The sequence below is a fragment of the Bombina bombina genome, chromosome 6 (genome assembly GCF_027579735.1).
Source record: "Bombina bombina isolate aBomBom1 chromosome 6, aBomBom1.pri, whole genome shotgun sequence".
Classification (NCBI taxonomy): domain Eukaryota; kingdom Metazoa; phylum Chordata; class Amphibia; order Anura; family Bombinatoridae; genus Bombina; species Bombina bombina.
The window spans coordinates 917,717,189-917,744,513 of NC_069504.1; the positions used below are offsets into that span (position 1 = coordinate 917,717,189).

General features: G+C 38.5%; 1 protein-coding gene across 1 annotated transcript in view; it reads right to left on the bottom strand.

Annotated features, from left to right (window-relative positions):
* Window positions 1-3,213: 3,213 nt before the first annotated feature.
* Window positions 3,214-27,325, bottom strand: part of RANBP17 (RAN binding protein 17) — a 1,312,934-nt gene continuing 1,288,822 nt past the window's right edge. Inside the window, exon 28 of the mRNA XM_053718559.1 lies at window positions 3,214-3,633. Within this exon, the coding sequence (XP_053574534.1) occupies window positions 3,537-3,633 (97 nt within the window). The 3' untranslated portion in view covers window positions 3,214-3,536. The remainder of the gene's footprint in view (window positions 3,634-27,325) is intronic.

Sequence of the window (27,325 nt, forward strand, 5' to 3'; positions counted from 1 at the left end):
TGGTTTGTCCTCGGACTGCTCTGCCGTTGCCGCTGAGGACTGTCCTGCCTGTGGTGAGTGCCGCCTTCCTCATCTTACTAACTTTCTCTGCTCTGGGATATTCCCTATCATTCCGGCTCGACGCAGGGATAACAAGACTACTGGTCAAGTTTGGTTTGATAGAGGAATATCCCACGAGCATTACACATATATTCTTAGATGAGTATAAACTTCTGAAAATAATTAATTAAAATGTTCATTTAGGGATCTGAGTTTATATAAACAGTCATACATTGTCTGGGTCAAAATATATAAAACTGTGAATTCATATTTTGTTCTGGGCATTACTTCTGGGAAGATAGGAGTTGAATATACAGGGTGGGTAGACCAATATGATTTTATAAATGGCTTATGTACAGTAGACCAATAGGATTTTATAAATAGCTTATGTACAGTAGACCAATAGGATTTTATAAATATCTTATGCACAGTAGACCAATAGGATTTTATAAATTGCTTATGTACAATGCCCATAATGAGAGGGAGACCCAAAATATATAATTTTTTTGCCTAACTATAAAGTAAAGCAGGCAAAAACAAATTGTAGAAAAAAATCTGCTGGGGTGAAATTAGTGACATTTATATTTATACTAGCAGACTTCACAAACTCAGTAATTTCGGTGCAACATGATTCAGGGGGATTCCAAATTAAAGTGCTTTCTAGAGATAAGATTTGTCTTTGCTTTTTTGGGGGGAGGGGGGAGATGGGGTTCTCACGTCACTTTGCTCACTGCCTCAGTTAGGCTGGTATTCAGATCCAGAGGGGTCAATATCTGAATCTGATTTAGTCACAAAATCATATGCGTCTTTAAGACTAAAACTTTTTTGTGCCATTCTTCTTGCTGCAAGGAAAACCAAATTCTGATACAATACAGTATAGATCTATGTGCTCTCTTTCCCTGTATATAGTAGTAGAAATTAATATAATTTATTTTAAAGGTCTTTAAATAATTATATTTACATTTTTGAAAAAAATAAAAAAAATTATGTTTTTCCTAGTGGGGAGCCCAATTACTGGCCAATATCTGGAGACGGCAGCTTTTTCCGAAATACAATAAAAAAAGCTGTTGTGTGATATATATATATATATATATGTGTGTGTATATTTATTTATAAAATATTTTACCAGGAAGGATACATTGAGATTTCTCTCATTTTCAAGTATGTCCTATATATATATATATATATATATATATATATATATATATATATATATATATATATATATATATATATCTCTATCTCTAGATATAACACTGAAATATCTGCTCTCTCTCCCTGTTTATAACAGTAAAATTAAAATAATTTATAATAAGAGGTCCTAAAATAATTATAATGAAATCATTTAATGCTCCTCTGCAATATAGAAACAATTCTGCCTTTCTGGAAGCTAAATCACAAGTGAGGTGATGACAAGCAGTATAGATACTATATTGATATTTTCTCTTTATATGTGCCCAATGTGATCACTGCAACAACCACACATGTCAAATTGCTATTGGTGGTTGTAGTCTGCTGTGTTATAAGTCACTCCCACCACTGGCTGCATTGAGTTTGAGTGTGTTACTGATGTGTATTTTGAATAGGTTGTTAATATAACCATTCAGGCACAATGGGGCACATCATATCTGTACATATGATGATTATTAACGGGTAGGAGCTTTCTCATGTTTGGATGAGCTGATAAATGATACCTTTGTGTCTCCAATACAATGTTTTTTTAATATGTATGAGCTTTAAAGTTATATGTCACACTAAGGAACTTTGGAAATATCTTAGCAGGAATATACAGATTGTGGTGATGTTTATCTTGATGGATATAGTGATAGTGTATACTTCAGTTGTAATATGCAAATATCATAGGGCTCAATATTATCTACACTTTTTAGTGAAATTGCTTTATGTGTACATTTCTTCCTTTATACTGAGCACTCACACTGCCTTATATATAGATTTGTGTGATACTTACCATATATATTTTCATTGGGTGATTAGTAAATGGGCGGTTACTTTCTAATTGGGGGTGGGGTTTACACATGATTTGTTTGTTTTCATTTGCACTTTGGGATCAATTTATCAAAGGCTTCGCAAGCCTTTCGATCCCCTATGACTGCAGGTTCTCACAAGAGAACCTGCAGTCTGTATTTAACAAGCAGCGGTCATCAGCAGTCCTCTAAGGTGACAAATTTCAATCTCCCCGGTCTCGTCCGACCGTGGAGATTGACAGCTCCTGCCAGGGCGTGATTGACTGTGCGCGGGATTGCACACAAGTGCAAAATAGCGCTCCTGTGCAATGCTGAATTCCGCCAACCGAATATGCGCCCCTATCCGCTGCAACTTGTTAAATCGACCCCTTAGTCTGATGAATGTGTGCAATCCCTGAAACATCGCTGGGGTGTTTTGTGCAAAACAAAGCACTTGGAAAAACCAGAGTGTGCCAGCTGTTTATTGGACTTGTATATATATTATTTGCCCAGCTGGGCCTCCATGAAATCTTTAGGCACCCGGTAGCTTAAGTGGAAGAGGAAGAAAAGTCTTTGTGTATTGTATTTTTGTACTATGGCAAAAAGACACCCTTCCCAATAGTAACCGTGGATAGGATAGCATTCACCCCAGGCTCACATCCATAAAAACAAGTGTCTCTCCCCTGCAAATCTGCATAGCTGTTTTTTTTACCAAACCATAAATAAAAAAACAACATAAATATATTTTGAAATGTCATTTTGAGATACCACAAAGAAAACTAATAAAAAAAGGTTGAAAATAAATTTGCACTGGTAGAAAGGTAATATAAATAGAAATGAGGAGCACCTTAAAGTCCTGAAAGTACAAGAGAGTATAATGCAGTAACAGCTAGAAAATATGACACTTTGAGGGTATATATAATTAAGGTATAAGTAAGAAGTGCTGAGACACCAATACTTTCCAAAACATCTATTCATCTGGCGTTGCATTTTGTGTAATTGACTTTTAGGATCTTACCCAAAATACCAATTGACTCCATAAAGTAATTATTTCTACATAATCTATTTCAGCCAGGAAATTAGATTAACAAATCTTATCTTTTCACCCACTAATTGGAGAACTAATAACAAATATGACCATTAAGATGTCAAATATGTATACAACATTTATACAAAACAAATATAATTATTACTTAAATAATAAATCACATTTTTGATTAACTGCAAATTGTGTTTATTTGTCTTTGGTAGCACATTTTTACTGCACCTTCTGGAAGATTTACAAGAATAGAAATAAATTTAATACAAATATCGAAACATTTATTTTTAAGACCGTAGATAACATTACTTTTATGCTGAACCACTTCCAAATTTGAGACCTGAGATGAAAAATGCAGATTTCTTTTCTTAAAAAAGGCAAAATTTATATATAGATATTTTCATCTGAGAACAACAATTAGCTAATATTATGAGGTCAATAACTTCAAATCTATATATAGCTACAAAATACTAGTTTAACTAATTTATTTTTTATCAGCTCATCATATCAAATCCAGAAAACTCTGTGCACCCATCACTCCGCAGAGCCTCAGCTACATCTCTTCTGAAGACTGACATATTCTGAGTGAATCTAAAAAGAAGAGGAAATTGTACGTTAGATATGGCAAAATTAACATTCATGATTCTGTTTTCAGATTTGCTTTGTTCTCATGGTATCATGTGTTGAAGAGTAAACTTTGGTAGGCAGACAGGAGCTTAGGAGCAGGCACATGTTGTCTGGTAACAGTGCTTGCAACAATGTTTACAGTTGCTATTAACAATTTTACAAACGCTGCTGACAGATGGCTACACATGCACTTTACATAACACACTTATATTATATTATTGAGGATTATACCACACTATATGTACAGGGGAAGGGGTGAGGAAAGGGGGAAGGACTTGATAACACACTTATATTATATTATTGAGGATTATACCGCACTATATGTACAGGGGAAGGGGTGAGAAAAGGGGGAAGGACTTGAAATAAAATTTAACTTTTAATATTAATAAATTTAAAAAAAGGGGAAAAAGGCCATTGACAAAGCAGTAGCAAAACGCGCGTCAGGCGTTCGCACTGCCCCCTAACACTAAACTCAGCGTGGTTTTAGACGCTGCATGAGTCAGTGTAAGCCCTGGCGGCATATAGTTAGATAGGAGATCTATGGGAGTACAGCCATTATGGCCCTGTGTATATATAATCATATCGGTGTGTCATCTCCTTAGCTTAGATACAAGGTAATCATAGAGGTAAAAAGTATATTAATATAACCATGTTGGTTATGTAACACTGGGGAATGGTAAATAAAGGGATTATTTATCTCTTTAAACAATAACATGTTTGGTGTTGACTGTCCCTTTAACTTTTATTAAACTTGTAATCTTGAGTAAATTGAAACACACAATACCACACTTAACAAATACAAGTATACTGAACTTTTGGCTGAAATATCATATGTATGGTGTTGGTGGACAATTAAGACAATCTTTGTAATGAATGGTGCCAAAGTGGCCATTTGAAAAAGCTACAACAATAGCGAAACGTGTCCATGATGTATCTGCCTTTGCTTTTAAACTAGCATATTGTGATTTTACTAAAAAATATTATTTACTTTGAAAAATAGTAAATCAAAGCTGGGGGTGGACTACAACATAACTGAATATATTACACTTTATTAATCTGGCACACATTGGTGCTGTAACATAGTAGATGAAGTTGAAAGGAGACCGAAGTCCATCAAGTTCACCCTATACAGATTCAAATTGATTTAAAAGCTCCAATTGACCTTAATTTAATTCCATTAAAAAGGTGACCAATTTAACACAAGCAATCATATTCCTGAATTCTCTTTTTATGCCATTTTTAAATGTATTGAAGGTTTTGTCAGTCACTACCCTCCTTGGGCAATGAGTTCCACAATTTGATTGCTTTTAAAGTGAAAACATTTTTATGTTCAAATTTCCTCCAGCCTTAAATTGTGATCTCTTTTCACAAACAATTGTCATGGATTAAACAGAGCTTCTGTCAACTCTGCATATGGACCTTGAATATATTTATATAAAGTATCATATCACCTTTCAAGTGCCTTTTTTCCTAGAGACAACTGACACTCCCTGCTTAACATGCTTCTTTTAATATATGCTAGTATCTCATTAGCCTTAGAAGCCACTGTCCTGCATTGTGCACCCGTCTTTAGCTTGATATTTATAAATACTCCCAAATCCCTTTCCTCTTCTGTTTTGCTAAATCTAGCCCCATTTAAATATTAGACTGCCTGTTTATTTTTACTTCCAAAATGTAGAACCTTATATTTTCCAATTAATTAATTTTCCATTTACCAGACAATGCAATTTCATCCGGCAATGACCCAATGGCCTTATACAACATTGTATCATATGCAAAAATAGAGATATTGCCATTAATAAAAATATTAAAAATAACAGGGACTAGTGCTGATCCATGTGGGACTCGGCTAATTACCTTCGTCCAATCCGAGTATGATCCATTTACTACTACTCATTGCTCCCTGTCTAGCTAAATAAACTAACATTTTCAGCTATTCCCAGTCCCTTCATTTTGTACAATAATCTTTCATGTGGCACTGTATCAAAAGCCTTTGCAAAAAAGGTATATCACATCAACCGATTCCTCTTTATCAATATACTTACTTTCTCGTAGAATCTAATTAGATTAGTTTGACATGATCGATTTTTTATAAAACTATGTTAATTTGAACTCATAATCTAGTTTATAAAAATATACTCATGAATAGAAACCCTTAAAAATCCTTCAAGTATCTTCCCCACTACTGATGCAAGATTTACTGGTCTATAGCTTCCTGGAACAGACCTGTTTCCCTTTATAAAAAGTGGCACCACATCAGCTTTACACCAGTCCTGGGATACTATGCCTGAGTATAATGAGTCTTGAAAATATTAAGAGTAGTAATTTTTTAGGTTCAGCACCCTGCTTTTTAAATAAATACAGCAAGAGAACGAATAAAAATGTATAATAGTAGTAAATTACAACGTTGCTTAAAATTGCATGCACTATCATTAAAGAACAAATTTGGGTTTAGTATTCCAGTTTTCCAGTATTTTTAACATTTATTAATGATATGGGCTTGTATGTTCAACTTTGTTTTAATGTATCTCCCATTGGTTCCTCTCGTGTATACTGAAGAAAAGAAATTATTAGGTACCTCAGCCCTTCCCCGGGTCAAATTTGATTAAATTTATATACTTAATAAACCTTTTAAGGTTTGCCTTAGAATCTTTTGCAATTAATCTTTCATTTTGAATTTAGGCTAATTTGATTGCCTACTGCATGCTTCTCACACATATATTTAGAATAGGATATTTTTTTTCCTAATTCCTCTTAACATTTTTATTTAGCTACATTTGGATTTATTTTACTTTAATAACCACGTGGTATATGTTGATGTGTATATTTATTTAACAAACTTTTACATGTTGTTAATTTATCTGTGTTTTTATTTGAAAATACTTTGCTATTTATCAATTTCCTTAATTTACTGAATTTTGCTTTCTTAAAATTAAAAGTATTGTTTAATGACCATGTTATGTTTTATTTATGTATGGTTTGAAAAGACTAAATTCAATAGAGCTTAAAGGGACAGTCTAGGCCAAAATAAACTTCCAAGATTCAGATAGAGCATGTAATTTTAAACAATTTTCCAATTTACTTTTATCAGCAATTTTGCTTTGTTCTCTTGGTATTCTTAGTTGAAAGCTTAACCTAGGAGGTTTATATGCTAATTTCTTAGACCTTGAAGGCCACCTCTTTTCAGAATGCATTTTAACAGGTTTTTCACCACTAGAGGGTGTTAGTTCATGTGTTTCATATAGATAACACTGTGCTCGTGCATGTGAAGTTATCTGGGAGCAGGCACTGATTGGCTAAACTGCAAGTCTGTCAAAAGAATTGAAATAAAGGGGCAGTTTGCAGAGGCTTAGATACAAGATAATCACAGAGGTTAAAAGTATATTAATATAACTGTGTTGGTTATGCAAAACTGGGGAATGGGTAATAAAGGGATTATCTATCTTTTAAAACAATAAAAATTCTGGTGTAGACTATCCCTTTAATTTTTGTTGGCTCCACTATTAATTGTAACATAGTTATCTTTGAGAGAATTTAAAAATCTATCTCCCTTAGCTTTATTGCTAGTTTCATTGGCCCAGTTTATTTTAAGGTGGTTAAAATCTACCACAATTACAACACTATCACCTAGAATACGAGTTTTGCAGTAAGAGCGGCTCGGTACTATCTTGCAAGTTATTGTCACCGCTCACCTCCCTACAGAGCTGCTATTACAGGTTTACAAAAACCCAGCATTAGCAGGCAATATTGCAGCGTAAAGCAAAATTGAGCTCCATATACCGCATTCCAATACCAACGCTGCTGTGAGCTGGTTTTACGTGCTCGTGCATGATTTCCCCATAGACATCAATGGGGAGAGCCAGCTAAAAAAAAGCCTAACACCTGCAAAAAAGGAGCATAAAGCTCCGTAACGCAGCCCCATTGATTCCTGTGGGGAAAGAAAATGTATGTTTACACCTAATACCCTAACATAAACCCTGAGTCTAAACACCCCTAATCTGCCGTCCCCAACATTGCCGCCACCTACCTACACTTATTAACCCCTAATCTGACGCCCCCGACATCGCCGCCACCTACCTACACTTATTAACCCCTAATCTGCCGCCCCCAATGTCGCCGCCCCCACCTACAGTTATTAACCCCTAATCTGCCGCCCCCAATGTCGCCGCCACCTACCTACACTTATTAACCCCTAATCTGCCGCCCCCAACATCGCCGCCACCTACCTACACTTATTAACCCCTAATCTGCCGCCCCCAATGTCGCCGCCCCCACCTACACTTATTAACCCCTAATCTGTCGCCCCCACCTACCTACACTTATTAACCCCTATTCTGCCGCCCCCGACATCACCGCCACCTACCTACACTTATTAACCCCTAATCTGCCGCCCCCAATGTCGCCGCCACCTACCTACACTTATTAACCCCTAATCTGCTGCCCCCAATGTCGCCGCCCCACCTACATTTATTAACCCCTAATCTGTCGCCCCCACCTACCTACATTTATTAACCCCTAATCTGCCGCCCCCAACGTCGCCTTATTAACCCCTAATCTGTCACCCCCACCTACCTACACTTATTAACCCCTAATCTGCCGCCCCCAACGTCGCCGCCACTATACTAAAGTTATTAACCCGTAAACATAACCCTAACCCCCACTAACTTTAATGTAATTCAAATAAATCTAAATAAAACCTACAATTAATAACTAAATAATTCCTATCTAAAACTAAATACTTACCTATAAAATAAACCCTAAGCTAGCTACAATATAACTAATAGTTACATTGTAGTTATCTTAGGTTTTATTTTTATTTCACAGGCAAGTTTGTATTTATTTTAACTAGGTAGAATAGTTAGTGAATAGTTATTAACTATTTACTAGCTACCTAGCTAAAATAAATACAAACTTACCTGTAAAATAAAACCTAACCTGTCTTACACTAACACCTAACCTTATACTACAATTAAATAAATTACATTAATTAAATACAATTAACTAAATTACAAAAAAAAACAAACACTAAATTACACAAAATAAAAAAGAAATTATCAAATATTTAAACTAATTACACCTAGTCTAAAAGCCCTAGCAAAATAAAAAAAAAACCCTAGCCTAAACTAAACTGCCAATAGCCCTTAAAAGGGCCTTTTGCGGGGCATTGCCCCAAAGAAATCAGCTCTTTTACCTGTAAAAAAAATACAAACAATCCCCCCAACAGTAAAACCCACCACCCACACAACCAACCCCCCAAATAATAACCTATCTAAAAAGCATAAGCTCCCCATTGCCCTGAAAAGGGCACCCTTAAAAGGGCATTTAGCTCTTTTTCCGCCCAAACCCTAAGCTAAAAATAAAACCCACCCAATAAACCCTTAATAAAACCTAATACTAACCCCTGAAGATCCGCTTACAGTTTTTGAAGACCTGACATCCATCCTTAACGAAGCGGTAGAAGTCTTCATCCAAGCGGGCAGAAGTCCTCAACGAAGTCGGGAGAAGTCTTTATCCAAGCGGGCCAAAGTCTTCATCCAAGCCGGCAGAAGTCTTCATCCAGACGGCATCTTCTATCTTCATCCATCCGGTGCAGAGCGGCTCCATCTTCAAGACATCCGGCGCGAAGCATCCTCTTCAATCGACGGCTCTTCCAGAATGAAGGTTCCTTTAAGGGACGTCATCCAAGATGGCGTCCCTTGAATTCCTATTGGCTGATAGAATTCTATCAGCCAATCGGAATTAAAGGTGAAAAATTCCTATTGGCTGATGCAATCAGCCAATAGGATTATGCTTCAATCCTATTGGCTGATCCAATCAGTCAATAGGATTGAGCTCGCATTGCATCAGCCAATAGGAATTTTTCACCTTTAATTCCGATTGGCTGATAGAATTCTATCAGCCAATCGGAATTCAAGGGACGCCATCTTGGATGACGTCCCTTAAAGGAACCTTCATTCTGGAGCCGTCGATTAAAGAGGATGCTCCGCGCCGGATGTCTTGAAGATGGAGCCGCTCCACGCCGGATGGATAAAGATGCCGTCTGGATGAAGACTTCTGCCGGCTTGGATGAAGACTTCAGCCCGCTTGGATGAAGACTTCTCCCAGCTTCGTTGAGGACTTCTTGCCGCTTCAATAAGGACTTCTGCTGCTTCGTTGAAGATGGATGTCGGGTCTTCAAAAACTGTAAGTGGATCTTCGGGGTTAGTGTTAGGTTTTTTTAAGGGTTTATTGGGTGGGTTTTATTTTTAGCTTAGGGTTTGGACGGAAAAAAGAGCTAAATACTCTTTTAAGGGCAATGCCCATACAAATGCCCTTTTTTACAGGTAAAAGAGCAGATTTATTTGGGGCAATGCCCAGCAAAAGGCCCTTTTAAGGGCTATTGGCAGTTTAGTTTAGGCTAGGGTTTTTATTTTTATTTTGGGGGGGCTTTTTTATTTTGATAGGGCTATTAGATTAGGTGTAATTAGTTTAAATATTTGATAATTTCTTTTTTATTTTGTGTAATTTAGTGTTTTTTGTTGTTGTAATTTAGTTAATTGTATTTAATTAATGTAATTTATTTAATTGTAGTGTAAGGTTAAGTGTTAGTGGAAGACAGGTTAGGTTTTATTTTACAGGTAAATTTGTATTTATTTTAGCTAGGTAGCTAGTAAATAGTTAATAACTAGTCTACCTAGTTAAAATAAATACAAACTTACTTGTGAAATAAAAATAAAACCTAAGCTAGATACAATGTACTATTAGTTATATTGTAGCTAGCTTAGGGTTTATTTTACAGGTAAGTATTTAGTTTTAAATAAGAATTATTTAGTTAATTATAGTAAGTTTTATTTAGATTTATTTTAATTATATTAAAGTTAGGGGTGTTAGGGTTAGACTTAGGGGTTAATAACTTTAGTATAGTGGCGGCGATTTTGGGGGCAGCAGATTAGGGGTTAATAACAGTAATGTAGGTTGCGGCGATGTTAGGGACAACAGATTAAGGGTTAATAATATTTAACTAGTGTTTGCGATGCGGGAGTGCGGCGGTTTAGGGGTTAATATGTTTATTATAGTGGCGGCGATGTCCGGAGCGGCAGATTAGGGTTTAATACATTTATTATAGTGTTTGCGATGCGGGAGGGCCTCGGTTTAGGGGTTAATAGGTAGTTTATGGGTGTTAGTGTACTTTTTAACACTTTAGTTATGAGTTTTATGTTACAGTGTTGTAGCATAAAACCCATAACTACTGACTTTCAGTTTACGGTATGGATCTTGACAGTATAGTTTGTACCGCTCACTTTTTGGCCTCCCAGGCAGACTCGTAATACTGGTGCAAAGGAAGTCCCATTGAAAAAGGACTTTTTGAAAGCTGCGGTAGTTACGTTGCATTACGGCCAAAAAAGTGTGCGGTACACCTAAACCTGCAAGACTCGTAATACCAGCGGTAGTGAAAAAGAGCCTTAACGCTGCTTTTTCACTCATACCGCAAAACTCGTAATCTAGCTGTTTATTAGTAACTAATATTATCAGCCTTTCCTATTTTGAGTTTCCTCCATGTCACTAGTGTTGGGGGGGGGGTGAATTGTAGCATGTCTTTAGTAATAATGTTTTAGGTTTTTTTCACCCACTCTTTATTTCAACCCAGAATGTCTCTACAATATCACCTGTATCATCATAAATATATTCCCTTATTGTAGGTTTAAGGTCAGGTTTAATATACATGCAAATTCCTCCTCCCCTTTTATTATTTCTGTTCCTAAATAAAATATAACCCTCTAAGTTAAAAGCCCAGTCATGCGAATCATCCTAACCAGGTTTCAATTATGCTGATAATATAATATTCCTCTTCTGCTGCTAAGAGCTCCAGTTACCCCAGTTTACCTGTCATGTTTGTTTCATTTTCTGTCATACATTTCATTTTCATGTGCTTTCTGATGCTACTTGGTGATCTTTCCTTCAAACTTTGTAATGTGACATATTCACAGACCAGTCTGTCCATTTGGAATGACCTTACCCTTGTTTAAAAGATTCACTAGAGGTCCTTTAAGCTTGTTATCTAAAACCTTGAAGTAATTTTTTAGGATGCTGAATATTCTGCTGACTCTGTCATTAGTGCCAATATGCATCATGACTGCGTGATCAGACCTAGATCCATCTAACAATCTATAAATGTGCTCCACAAAATGCCTAACACAAACCCCTGAAAGACAGCAAGTTGTTCTATTTAAGGTATCTGGATGAAAAAATTACCTTATCTACCTTTCTAATAATAGAATCTCCAGCAATCAACATCTGTCTTGGGCCCAGACTTTTAAGCCCCTCTTCCATGATTGAAGGACTGTTCACTATATTATTAGGCAAAACAACCCGCTCTGACACTGCCACCCCTGAATCCATATCCCCAACATCTTCACTAAATCTGGCAACTCTATTGGGGTGTATCAGCTCAGAACTGACCCCTGTCTTCCGCTTACTCCTACCTCCCCTTCTAACTGTGACCAAGCTACTTCCCTGAGTAACCCCATCTGAATCCCCTCCATTCCACTGCTAGGACCATGAAGAACCTGCTCAGTTATATCCATTTCCCTTTCAAGTGTTTGAATATCATGCAGTGTTGCAATTTGTTCCTCCAGAACTCTAATACGAGCTTCTTAAAGAGACAATAGGCTCATGCTTGTGCCAGAGATATAATCCTTTAAGTGTCTGTTTCAAATGCAAAACTATGGGTGCTGTACACTGAGTGGGATTCTCACACATTCTTACTTAAAATATTTAACTTACAAATATAAAAGTTTTATAATTACCCTTGCTCACTCTAACCCCCTAGTTACTTAAACTCTATACTTAAACAGAGAAACAGATTGCAACAGGTTTCACATGATTATATGATAACCCCTCAATATATAATGTTGCTGCAGCACAGGAATTGTTGTTCTCACCAATTTTGAACTATTGTTATTATACAATTTAACTAGAAGTCATAATACCATTCTTGAAGCATTCATTAAAGATTGTCTTATAAGCCCACAAACACTATACATATGATATTTTATCCAAAGGTTCAATGTAAGGATATTTGCAACCCAAAATTTTCCATTCATGATTCAGATAGACCATACTATTTTAAATAACTTCCCAATGTATTTCTATTATCATATTTGCTTCATTCTCTTGTTATCTTTTGTTGAAAGAGCTGCAATGCACTACTGGGAGCTAGATGAACACAGTCAGTGAGCCAATGATAAGAGCGATAAATGGGCAGCCACCACACAGCAGCAAGCTCCAAGCAGTGCATTGTTGTTCATGAGCTTACCTTGGTATGCTTTTCAACATAGGATACCATGATAACAAAGCAAATTAGATAATAGGAGTAAATTGGAAAGCTGTTTAAAATTGCGTGCGCTATCTGAATCATGAAAGTTTAATTATGACTTAACTGTCCCTTTAACTCTGTTACTGTGTTTTTAAATTTTCGTAAGTTTTTAAGCTAAATAAAAGTTAAGTTTAATTTGAATTTACATCCCTCCATGCATGGCCATGAGTGCTGGTTGTGTATTTTTTCCAGCTCTTGCTGGCAGGGTGTATCAAGATTATTAATACATAGCACCCCGTCCTTTTGTAATTTAAAGGTACTGACAATTTATAAAGTAATAGGAGAGGTGTTTGATGTAGTGGCATTGAATTATTTAATACATTTCAATAGAGGTAAATTGGAATGTTGTTTAAAAGTTAATTTTCTATCCAATTCATTTAAGTTTAACCTTGACTTTAATGTTCCTTTAAGTTGCAGAATGACAGTAATAAAGTCATAATGCTATGAATTACAAAGAAACATACTTCAGTCCTCTCATTCTCCAGTCCAGGGGTCAATAACTTATGATGTGTGCATTTTTTGTACCATTAATAATGGTACTTGGAGTGGTGCACCAAGCACTGACACAGCATTTGGTTCTACACTTGTTGCATTTCTGCCATGTAGGGGGGGCAGCCAGGCCCATTATTACCTTCTTCTTCACTCTGCCCACACAGGCACCTTGCTCAGAATTTGAGAAACAACACACTTCATACTAGGGAACCTAAAGCTACAGAATGCAACTGGGGATGCTTGAGGGGAATTAAGGTTAGGGGCAAATAGATTAATTTTAGGGCCAACTGACTAAGACTTGAGGTCTGATATGTCTGCAGGGTGACCGAGGGGCTGTAGGGCCAAGGGTATGATCTTCTGTAGACATGTGGCTAACAAAGGCAGCAGAGCCAAGAGTCCAATCTAGTGTTCTCAAACTTTACACAAAAAGATAATGCTGGCACACATGATCACATTAAAGTAATACTTTGGCACAGTGCTCATAAAAGGTTGACAGCCCCTGCTCCATAACCAAGATAGGAGAAAGTGGGAAAGTGACACATACATGCAGCATACTTAAACCCTAAAATGGACAGGGCACATACTGTATGCTGTCACAACAGGTATTAGTAAATAGCATTTTTATTATTTCTCACATTATTCATAGGAGGGACAGCAAATCAAAATAGTAGTTTATCAGTTCAAACTAGAGCAGCAGACACATTGTGAGAACCATAGAATATGCTAACAATGGAGACAGTATGGCAAAAAAAGAGTTGAGACGGCAGAAGAGACAGACATATTCAACATAAGATGGATGTGTGGGCAGATTACAAACACAAAGATATGGGCAAAAAAGATGTACAGCACAAACTGGAGTAGCAGGCAAGATGAAGTCCTAATAAAGAATCCAGGAACCAGAGGTAAATGAAAATGAAATCGGATAAAGCAATAGGTTAAAGAAGTTGGCAGACAAAATGATCATAAAAAAAAAAAAAGATCCAAAGGTCAAAAATGAGTTTCATTAACAGGAACAGGGCAACAATAAGCACAGTATTCAAACAATGCGATAAAAATGAATCATGAGATGGCAGGTTTAAATAGCTACAGAATTATTAATAATCATTCCCAGTTGATACCTGAGAGGAAATTGGCAGAGAACTGCAAAGCTCAACAGGAACTTCCACAGAGAGTTAAATGAAGCCACATACAAATATCAGGTCTTAGGTTTAAATTACCAGAAGCCTTTCAATGACGCTTGTATTATGTTGTTTGCTGCCCATGAAAGGACGGGCACTGACCTGACAGAGTCTCTTTCTGGGTATCAAAGCATATATATTATCAACTGTAGGAACTAGGTTACTACATTTAAACATTTTGCATAAAGTCTGATGTAGGGGTTGCTAGGAATAGAAACTAGGGGCAACTGGGCAAGTCTTATCTGGTGACTATATTAGATAGAAACAATTAAAAATTGTTTAAAGGGATATTGTAGGTGAAAAAATTGTGATGTTCTAATTTATTAGAGCATTCCATTTTTTTCACTACGAACCCTGGAATTCTGTGTGTTTAACCCCTGAAAAAGGGTAAAAAACCTAGATAACGTACTGCTCCAAAGATGTAAGGATTGATGCTTACAAGCAAAATACATTGAGTGATTGTTGGGGTTGTGCTACTGCCACTGCCAATTAACTCACCGTCTGTTTCTTGCTCGGGACTTTTATTTCTTTTGGTATAAGACAATGAGGTTGCAATTTCTCTGAAATTTAGCCACAAAAAGTAGCTGCAAAGATTTCATGTGAAACTGATTAAAGTGATGGTAAATCCTATTTACCATCACTATAAATAAAGTGGAGTTTAAATCATCAGCTATTAAAAAAAGGGGGCTAAACTAACCCTGACTGTGCTGCTGCATCTCGCTAAACTCAGTGGCTCCGGCTGCTCACGGCACAGCACTCCTCTACCAATGAGGTGACGTTTGCACCTCTAAAGCAATAGCCCTGCTAACTTACAGAACACTGTCAGCTGACACGCACGGCTCGGCTATTGGTTTAGAGTTGCAAACGTCACCTCATTGAAGAAGAGCGAGGTGCAGTGGCATAGTCAGGGTGAGTTTAGCCCCCTTTTTTTAATAACTGATGACTTAAACTCAACTTTATTTTTAGTGATTGTTAAATGCTCGGATTTATCATCACTTTAAATGTAAAAACAAACACAGCTACTACAATAAAACCAATAGTAACCATGCAGCATCTTCTGAAATGATTCCACATTGTTATTGAAGCTCTTCAGTCCAAAAAACAAATATTAAAAGATTTGTTTGAGAGATCATGCAAGTATTCGACTCGGCTAAAAGTGCTGTTTTGAACAGCCAATAGCTCTCATCCAATTGGCTGATTTAAATTTGAAGAATCAAATAAGCCAGTAGGAATGCAAGGTACGCCATTTTGAAACGGCTACTTTGCATTCAACTTCAGTGTACAGCGGTGACCGTATGAAGATAACGCTCCGCGGAGGATGTCATTGCCGGTCCAGGATAGCTCCGCTGCGTGCCGCCTGGATGAAGATAGAACACGCCCCTGCGATGGATGAAGATGTCGCCGCCTGGATGAAGACTTTTTGCCGCCTGGATGGAGATGGATGGCCGGTGTTCAGGAACCGTGAGTAGATATTCTGTGGTTAGTGTTAGGTATTTTTTAATTGTTTGGGGTGGGTTTTGTTTTCAGATTAGGGCTTTGGGCAAAGTGTAAAAGAGCTGAATGCCCTTTTAAGGGCTGTGAAAAAGAGCTTAATGCCCTTTAAAAGGCAATGCCTATACAAATGCCCCTTTAGGGGCAATGGGTAGCTCAGGTTTTCTTTAGAGTTAGATTTTTTATTTTTGGGGGTTGGTTGGGTGGTGGGTTTTACTATTGGGGGGACTTTGTATTTTTTGCCAGGTAAAAGAGCTGTTTAACTTAGGGCAATGCCCTAAAAAAGGCAATTTTAAGGGCTATTGGTAGTTTATTGTAGGCTAGGGGTTGTTTTTATTCTTTTTATTTTTATAGGGCTATTAGATTATGTGTAATTGTTTTTATTTTTCGATAATTTCATTTATTATTTTTTGTAATCTTAGTGTTTTTTATTTTTCGTAATTTAGTGTATTATTTTTTGTAATTTTAGATTTTTTTAATTTTTTCGTAGTGCTCGGTTTTTTGAAATTTATAATTTAAATTTTTAATTGGTAGTGTTTTTAATTTGTTTAGAATAGTTATGTTAGGTTAATTTATAATTTAATAGTTTAATTTAATGTTTTGCAATGTGTGGGGGCAGCGGTTTAGGGGTTAACAGGTTTATTTAGGCGTTGGCGACGTCAGGGAGCGGCAAAATAGAGGTTAATAATCATATTTAGTGTTGGCGATGTCGGGGAGCGGCGGATTAGGAGTTGATAATTTATTAGTGTTAGCGATGTCGGGGAGCGGCGGAATAGGGGTTAATAACTGTTATTAGTGTCAGCGATGTTGGGGAGCGGGAAATTAGGGCTTAATAACTTTTATTAGTGTTGACAATGCCGTGGCTGGCAGATTAGGGGTGTTTAGACTTGGGGTTTATGTTAGGGTGTTAAGTTTAAACTTAACTTTCTTTTCCCCATAGACATCAATGGGGTGGTGTTACGGAGATAACCATTCTGCACTTCAGGTGTTATTTTTTTTTCCCCTAACACTTTCTCCCCATTGATGTCTATGGGGGAAATCATGCACAAGCACGTAAACTCAGTCCTTGGCTTTTGTGCGGTATGGAGCTTAAAGCACCATAACGCACAGCACAAGAAGGCTTTTCAGTAACTCGTAATGGTAGCGTTATGGAGAGTGCAATAACGCACATTTTTTGGCGTTAGTTTCGCACCCTGTTTAGCGCAAAACTCGTAATCTAGGTGAATGTGAAGCCCAATTTGCTTATAGATATACTGCCCCTGCTGCATTTGATTAGTTGCGTCGGCAAATTGTGGTTACTAACATCACACTTTGAACTGTATGTAGCATTTTATGTTAATTTTAGTTCTCTAAAATTGCCTTCATACCACATGCAATCCAAATGTTATTGTTTTTAATAATCAAGTGGTTACTGCCACATGAATGTTAGTAGTAACCAAGGGGGTAATAATAGTATGTATTATACAGGAGTGATTTAAACTTTAATTGCCACATGTATCTAAACTAATTGAGTGGTTGTAAACTGAAATATTTATGTATGAAAAAGTTCCCAAAAATCTCAGCCTTACGGTGTAAATCTGCTCACAAAGGGGTTGCTGAAGATACCTGGACCTTCTTTTTCCAGTGATATTACAAATGAAATATCAAGGCTAATTCTTCTACACCGAAAGGCAAAAGGGTTAGAGAACAATGCAGCAGTAAAATGAGAAGACAGAACTGCCAGTGATCCTGGGACCTCTGGTCTCTGGCCAGTTGCCTTACCCCCTGAGCCACTGGATGACTGAGGCTCTGTTTGAGAATTAGTTATTCTACTGCCTGATCTGGCTGGCTCTCTGGCTCCACCTGCCTACCAGCTGCAGGCAGTTACTCAGTCAACACCCTATAAAAGCTGCTTCCTGTGTTTGCCCATGTATAGGACTGCATTCCTGGGTGTGCTACTTCCTTTCCTGTTTCTGCTGTTCCCTGTGTTAGACCAATGCCTGTCTCCAAAAACTCAGCCTTTGGATTCTGATTTGGTTCTGTTGTTGCCCACAAGATTCTGACCTTTGGCCATAACATTGTTTACCCTTTTGGATCCTGATTTAGCACTGTATTTAGCTTGCACGGTATTGATCTTTGGCCTGAACTAACCTTGATTTTGTCTTGCCCTCTGGATTTGTAACATCCTGGATTTAACCCTCCATGCTGGGGTAGTTTGTCTCACTGTCACTTCACAACCTCAGGGTCCTTTCCTGGACTGACTTTACTACTCCCCTGACATTAACCTGCGGGACCTGCTGCCTGATTGCAACCTATATCCCCATAATTTTTTAGTGCTGATCTTGGCAAAGAAGAAATAAATAGATCTTTGATCAACTCTAGCTGACCCTGTGCCGAGGAACCTATCGTGGTCAAAAACGCTGTGCTAATCACACATAAGATATAGCCACCTATAAGGAACGAAGAGTTTAATAAACGCATATAATTGAATATGGTTGCAGAGACTGAAACCATTTCCCCAATAAACCTCCATAAGTATGTCAAACCAGTACTATTCTAATAACTTCAGTTACTGATTTGGGAATTTGGTCCTACTTAGACACCTTGTATCTGCCATCACAGTTATTCTCATTCCATCCTTCTTTCCCTACATAAAAAATAATTTATGTAAGAACTTACCTGATAAATTAATTTATTTCATATTGGCAAGAGTCCATGAGCTAGTGACGTATGGGATATACATTCCTACCAGGAGGGGGCAAAGTTTCCCAAACCTCAAATGCCTATAAATACACCTCCCATCACACCCACAACTTAGTTTAACGAATAGCCAAGTAGTTAGGTGATAACAAAAAGGAGTAAAAAAGCATACAAAAATAGGAACTGGAAATATAATTGTGCTTTTATACAAAAAAAACATAACCACCATAAAAAGGATGGGCCTCATAGACTCTTGCCAATATGAAAGAAATTAATTTATCAGGTAAGTTCTTACATAAATTATGTTTTCTTTCATGTAATTGGCAAGAGTCTACGAGCTAGTGATGTATGGGATAGAAATACCCAAGAAGAGTCACTAGAGAGGGAGGGATAAAATCAGCTATTTCCACTGAGAAATTAAATCCACACAATAATTAAGTTTTTCTTAAAAAACTTATATCAAAAGCAGTAGAATCAAACTGAGACAGCTGCCTGGAGAACTTTTCAATCAAAGACTGCTTCAGAAGAAGCAAAATACATCAAGATGGCAAAAACAAGAAAAGAAGACCAAATTACTGATTTGCAAATTTGATCAACCGAAGCTTCATTCTGAAAAGGGCCAAGAAATGGCGACTGAACTTAGTAGAATGAGCTGTAAATCTCTGAGGCGGAGCCTGCCCTGCCTCCAAATAAGCATTGAAAAACAAAAGCTTTAACCAGGATACCAAAGAAATGTCAGAGGCTTCCTAACCTTTTTCTGGAATCAGAAAAACAACAAATAGACTAGAAGTCTTCTGATATCATAGAAACCTTGATATAAAATTATAAAGCTCTTACCACATCCAAAGGATGTAAAGAACTCTCAAAGAATTCTTTAGGATTAGGACACAAAGAAGGAACAACAATTTCTCTACTAACATTGTTAAAATTCACAACCTTAGGAAAAAAAGAAGTTCACAAAACAACTTATCTAGATGAAAAAAATCAGATAAGGAGACACACAAGAGAGAGCTGATAAATCAGAAACTCTTGTAGCAGAAGAGATAGTCAAAAGAAACAACACTTCAAATCTTCAAAGAAAATATAGGCTCAAAAGAGAAGAGCCTGCAAAATCTTTAAACCAAATAACACTCCAAAAAGGAGAAATTAATAAATGAACAGGCTTGATACCAACCAAAGCCTGAACAAAACAGTGAATATCAGGAAGTTTAAACAATCTTTCTAGGAAATAAAACAGAAAGAACAGAGATTTGTCCCTTCAAAACATTTGCAGACAAACTTATCCAAACCATCCTGAAAAAACTGTAAAATCCTAGGAATTCTAAAAGAATGCCAAAAGAATTTATGAGAAGAACACCATAAAATATAGGTTTTCCATATCTGATAATACATGTTCCTTGAAACAGACTTATAAACCTGCAACATAGTGATAAAAACTGAGTCAGAGAAACCTCTATGACTAAACACTAATCAATTTCCATACCATCAAATTAGTAATTTGAGATCCTGATGGAAAAATAGCCCCTAAAACAAGAGGGCTGGCCAAAGAGAAAGAGGACAAGGATGGCAACTTGGATATCTGAACAAGATCCACATACCAAACCTGTGAGGCCATGCTGATGCCATCAGAAACACATGAGACTGTTCCAATATGACCTTGGAAATCACCCTTGGAAGAAAAAAACAGAGGTGAAAAGATGAAGTTAGGTTGCAAACCAAGACACTGCTAATGCATCCAACATTTCTGCCTGAGGATTCCTGGACCTGAAAAGGTACCTGGGAAATTGAGAAAACACATCTGTATAGAGATACCACTCTCCCGGATGTAAAGACTGACGGCTGAAATAATCCACCTCCCAAATGTCTAAACCTGAGATAAAAAATAGACAGGAGATGAATTCCATCTAAGAACGTATTCAAGATACTTCTTAATTGCTTAAGGTACTACGAGTCCCTATTTGTTGATTGACATATGCCACAGTTGTGATATTGTCTGTCTGAAAGCAAAAAAAATATTAAAAAGTTCTCTCCTAAAAGAGGCCAAGCCTGAAAGAACTCTGAAAAATAGCACAGAGTTCTAAAATACCGATTGGAAACCTCGCCTCTTGAAGTTTCCAAACCCCTTGTGCTGTCAGAAACCCTCAGACAGCTCCAAAACCTGTAAGACCTGCATCCATTAAGAATACAGTCCAGGAAGGATGAACAAAAGGAGGTCCCCTGAATAAAACGATGATAGACTAATCACCAAAACAGAGAGAGTAGAGTGTTAGGATTTAAAAATATCAACTGTGATATCTAAAAACAATCCCTGTATCATTGATTCAGTATGCAAAGCAAAAAGAGATCTCAGATAAAAAACGAGCAAAGGGAACCACGACACGATGCTGCAGTTATGAGACCTAAAACTTCCATGCACATAGCCACTGAAAGAAATGTAGACTGTAATTTAGACAGGCTAACACCAATTTCAATTGACTTTTGTCCGATAAAGACAAAGTCATGAACACCCTTGTCTGAGAAATCACGAAACTCTTAGCTAAATTAAATCCTCTAACCATGTCTTGAAGAAACAAAACTTAGTTGATTCATGAGGAATTCCAAAAAAAGAAAAGAAATATAGGAATACTGCTCTTGCATATGTATGTATTGGGTACTTGTAAAGCGCGTCTAATCACCTGTAAAGGACCAAAGACGCTGCTCATTTAATTGACCTTGAAAGGATTAAAGGCTGGATGGACCTCGTCGGGAATCGAACCTGCAACCCTCAGGTTGCTACAGAGCTCAGCCACAGTGCATTAGCATGCTGTGCTATCTGTCTGGCTTTAATAAAAGAAAAGTTTAAGCTAATACCAAGAAACCATCCAAATAAGGAAGCACCACAATACCCTCTTGTCTAAAAGAAGGGCATCAAGATCCTTTGAAAAGATTCATAAAGCTGTCGCTAGACCAAATGGAGAAGCGACAAATTGGTAAAGCTTATCTAAAAAGGAAAATCTCAGAATCCACAAGTCGTCTGAATCAAATAAAAACATAATTTATGCTTACCTGATAAATTTATTTCTCTTGTAGTGTAGTCAGTCCACGGGTTATATCCATTACTTATGGAATATATCTCTTCCTAACAGGAAGCTGCAAGAGGATCACCCAAGCAGAGCTGCTATATAGCTCCTCCCCTCACATGTCATATTCAGTCATTCGACCAAAGCAGACGAGAAAGGAGAAACCATAGGGTGCAGTGGTGACTGGAGTTTAATTAAAATTTAGATCTGCCTTAAAGACAGGGCGGGCCGTGGACTGACTACACTACAAGAGAAATAAATTTATCAGGTAAGCATAAATTATGTTTTCTCTTGTTAAGTGTAGTCAGTCCACGGGTCATCCATTACTTATGGAATACCAATACCAAAGCTAAAGTACACGGATGAAGGGAGGGACAAGGCAGGAACATTAAACAGAAGGAACCACTGCCTGAAGTACCTTTCTCCCAAAAATAGCCTCCGAAGAAGCAAAAGTGTCAAATTTGTAAAATTTTGAAAAGGTGTGAAGCGAAGACCAAGTCGCAGCCTTGCAAATCTGTTCAACAGAGGCCTCATTTTTAAAGGCCCAGGTGGAAGCCACAGCTCTAGTAGAATGAGCTGTAATCCTTTCAGGAGGCTGCTGTCCAGCAGTCTCATAGGCTAAACGTATTATGCTACGAAGCCAAAAAGAGAGAGAGGTAGCCGAAGCCTTTTGACCTCTTCTCTGTCCAGAGCAAACGACAAACAGGGAAGAAGTTTGACGAAAATCTTTAGTTGCCTGCAAATAGAACTTCAGGGCACGGACTACGTCCAGATTATGCAAAAGGGTTAGGACACAGTGATGGAACAACAATCTCTTGATTGATATTCCTGTTAGTAACTACCTTAGGTAAGAACCCAGGTTTAGTACGCAGAACTACCTTGTCTGAATGAAAAATCAGATAAGGAGAATCACAATGTAAGGCAGATAACTCAGAGACTCTTCGAGCCGAGGAAATAGCCATCAAAAACAAAACCTTCCAGGATAACAGCTTGATATCAATGGAATGAAGGGGTTCAAATGGAACGCCTTGAAGAACATTAAGAACTAAGTTTAAGCTCCACGGCGGAGCAACAGTCTTAAACACAGGCTTAATCCTAGTTAAAGCCTGACAAAAAGCCTGAACGTCTGGAACTTCAGCCAGACGTTTGTGTAGAAGAATAGACAGAGCAGAAATCTGTCCCTTTAACGAACTAGCAGATAAGCCCTTTTCTAAACCCTCTTGTAGAAAGGACAATATCCTAGGAATCCTAACCTTACTCCATGAGTAACTCTTGGATTCGCACCAATATAAATATTTACGCCATATCTTATGGTAAATTTTTCTGGTAACAGGCTTCCTAGCCTGTATTAAGGTATCAATAACCGACTCCGAGAAGCCACGCTTTGATAGAATCAAGCGTTCAATCTCCATGCAGTCAGCCTCAGAGAAATTAGATTTGGATGGTTGAAAGGACCCTGAATTAGAAGGTCCTGTCTCAGAGGCAGAGACCACGGTGGACAGGACGACATGTCCACTAGGTCTGCATACCAGGTCCTGCGTGGCCACGCAGGTGCTATCAGAATCACCGAAGCTCTCTCCTGTTTGATCTTGGCAATCAAACGAGGAAGCATCGGGAATGGTGGAAACACATAAGCCATGTTGAAGACCCAAGGGGCTGTCAGAGCATCTATCAGCACCGCTCCCGGGTCCCTGGACCTGGATCCGTAACAAGGAAGCTTGGCGTTCTGACGAGACGCCATGAGATCCAGATCTGGTTTGCCCCAACGATGAATCAGTTGAGCAAAGACCTCCGGATGAAGTTCCCACTCCCCCGGATGAAAAGTCTGGTGACTTAGAAAATCCGCCTCCCAGTTCTCCACGCCTGGGATGTAAATCGCTGACAGGTGGCAAGAGTGAGACTCTGCCCAGTGAATTATCTTTGAGACTTCCAACATCGCTAGGGAACTTCTGGTTCCCCCTTGATGGTTGATGTAAGCCACAGTCGTGATGTTGTCCGACATCTGATGAACCTCAGAGTTGCTAACTGAGGCCAAGCCAGGAGAGCATTGAATATTGCTCTTAATTCCAGAATATTTATTGGGAGGAGTTTCTCCTCCTGAGTCCATAATCCCTGAGCTTTCAGGGAGTTCCAGACTGCGCCCCAGCCTAGAAGGCTGGCGTCTGTTGTTACAATCGTCCAATCTGGCCTGCGAAAGGTCATCCCCTTGGACAGATGTGGCCGAGAAAGCCACCATAGAAGAGAATCTCTGGTCTCTTGATCCAGATTTAGTAGGGGGGACAAATCTGAGTAATCCCCGTTCCACTGACTTAGCATGCACAATTGCAGCGGTCTGAGATGCAGGCGCGCAAATGGTACTATGTCCATTGCCGCTACCATTAAGCCGATTACTTCCATGCACTGAGCTACTGACGGGTGTGGAATGGAATGAAGGACACGGCAAGCATTTAGAAGTTTTAATAACCTGGCCTCTGTCAGGTAAATTTTCATCTCTACAGAATCTATAAGAGTCCCTAGAAAGGGAACTCTTGTAAGTGGTAATAGAGAACTCTTTTCCACGTTCACCTTCCACCCATGCGACCTCAGAAATGCCAGAACTATCTCTGTATGAGACTTGGCAGTTTGAAAACTTGACGCTTGTATCAGAATGTCGTCTAGGTACGGAGTCACCGCTATGCCTCGCGGTCTTAGTACCACCAGAAGTGAGCCCAGAACTTTTGTAAAGATTCTTGGAGCCGTAGCTAATCCGAAGGGAAGAGCTACAAACTGGTAATGCCTGTCTAGGAAAGCAAATCTTAGGTACCGATAATGATCCTTGTGAATCGGTATGTGAAGGTAGGCATCCTTTAAGTCCACTGTGGTCATGTACTGACCCTCTTGGATCATGGGAAGGATGGTTCGAATAGTTTCCATTTTGAATGATGGAACTCTTAGAAATTTGTTTAGGATTTTTAAGTCCAAGATTGGTCTGAAGGTTCCCTCTTTCTTGGGAACCACAAATAGATTTGAATAGAATCCCTGCCCGTGTTCCGTCCGCGGAACTGGGTGGATCACCCCCATTAGTAAGAGGTCTTGTACACAACGTATAAACGCCTCATTCTTTATTTGGTTTGCTGATAACCTTGAAAGATGAAATCTCCCTCGTGGAGGAGAAGTTTTGAAGTCCAGGAGATATCCCTGAGATATGATCTCCAACGCCCAGGGATCCTGGACATCTCTTGCCCAAGCCTGGGCGAAGAGAGAAAGTCTGCCCCCCACTAGATCCGTTTCCGGATAGGGGGCCCTCTCTTCATGCTGTCTTGGGGGCAGCAGCAGGTTTCTTGGCCTGCTTGCCCTTGTTCCAGGACTGGTTAACTTTCCAGCTCTGCCTGTAACGAGCAACAGCTCCTTCCTGTTTTGGAGCGGAGGAAGTTGATGCTGCTCCTGCCTTGAAGTTACGAAAGGCACGAAAATTAGACTGTTTGGCCTTTGATTTGGCCCTGTCCTGAGGTAGAGCATGGCCCTTACCTCCCGTAATGTCAGCTATAATTTCTTTCAAGCCGGGCCCGAATAAGGTCTGCCCTTTGAAAGGAATATTAAGCAATTTAGAAGTCACGTCAGCTGACCAGGATTTAAGCCATAGCGCTCTGCGCGCTTGGATGGCGAATCCGGAGTTCTTAGCCGTAAGTTTGGTTAAATGTACGACGGCATCAGAAACAAATGCGTTAGCTAGCTTAAGTGCTTTAAGCTTGTTCATAATTTCATCCAATGGAGCTGTGCGAATGGCCTCTTCCAGAGACTCAAACCAGAATGCCGCCGCAGGAGTGACAGGCGCAATGCATGCAAGGGGCTGTAAGATAAAACCTTGTTGAACAAACATTTTCTTAAGGTAACCCTCTAATTTCTTATCCATTGGATCTGAAAAAGCACAACTATCCTCCACCGGGATAGTGGTACGCTTAGCTAAAGTAGAAACTGCTCCCTCCACCTTAGGGACCGTCTGCCATAAGTCTCGTGTGGTGGCGTCTATAGGAAACATTTTCCTAAATATGGGAGGAGGGGAAAAAGGCACACCAGGTCTATCCCACTCCTTGCTAATAATCTCTGTAAGCCTTTTAGGTATAGGAAACACGTCAGTACACACCGGTACCGCATAGTATCTATCCAACCTACATAATTTTTCTGGAATTGCAACCGTGTTACAATCATTCAGAGCCGCTAATACCTCCCCTAGCAATATGCGGAGGTTCTCAAGCTTAAATTTAAAATTAGAAATCTCTGAATCCAGTCTCCCTGGATCAGATCCGTCACCCACAGAATGAAACTCTCCGTCTTCACGTTCTGCAAACTGTGACGCAGTATCTGACATGGCTCTCACCTCATCCGCGCGCTCTGTCCTTAACCCAGAGCTATCGCGCTTGCCTCTTAATTCTGGCAATTTAGATAATACTTCTGTCATAAAAGTAGCCATGTCTTGCAAAGTGATTTGTAAGGGCCTCCCTGATGTACTTGGCGCCACAAAATCACGCACCTCCTGAGCGGGAGGCGAAGGTACTGACACGTGAGGAGAGTTAGTCGGCATAACTTCCCCCTCGTTGTCTGGTGATAATTTCTTTGTAAAGATTGACTTTTATTTAAAGTAGCATCAATGCAATTAGTACACAAATTTCTATTGGGCTCCACATTGGCCTTTAAACATAGTGAACAAAGAGATTCATCTGTGTAAGACATGTTTAAACAGACTAGCAATGAGACTAGCAAGCTTGGAAATACTTTTCTAAATAAAATTACAAGCAATATAAAAAAACGCTACTGTGCCTTTAAGAAGCACAAAAAGCTGTCACAGTTGAAATAACAATGAACCAAAATAGTTATAGCAACCAATTTTTCACAGTAAATGTATTAAGTTAGCAAAGGATTGCACCCACCAGCAAATGGATGATTAACCCCTTAATACCCAAAAACGGATAATCAATTTAACAATTAACGTTTTTATCACAGTCAAAACACACTGTCACAGGTCTGCTGTGACTGATTACCTCCCTCAAAATGAATTTTAAAGACCCCTGAGCTCTCTAGAGACGATCTGGATCATGGAGGATGAAGTAGACAGATTGTGACTGAATTTTTACTGCGCAAAAAAGCGCTAAAAAAGGCCCCTCCCACTCATATTACAACAGTGGGGAAGCTCAGAAAACTGTTTCTATGCAGAAAACAAAGATGGCCATGTGGTAAAAATCATGCCCCAATAAGTTTTATCACCAAGTACCTCACAAAAAAACGATTAACATGCCAGTAAACGTTTTAAACATACATTTGAAAAGTTATGAATTGTTATTAATAAGCCTGCTACCAGTCACTTTTACTGCAGTTAAGGCTCATACATATATTTCAGTATTAACAGTATTTTCAGAGTCAATTCC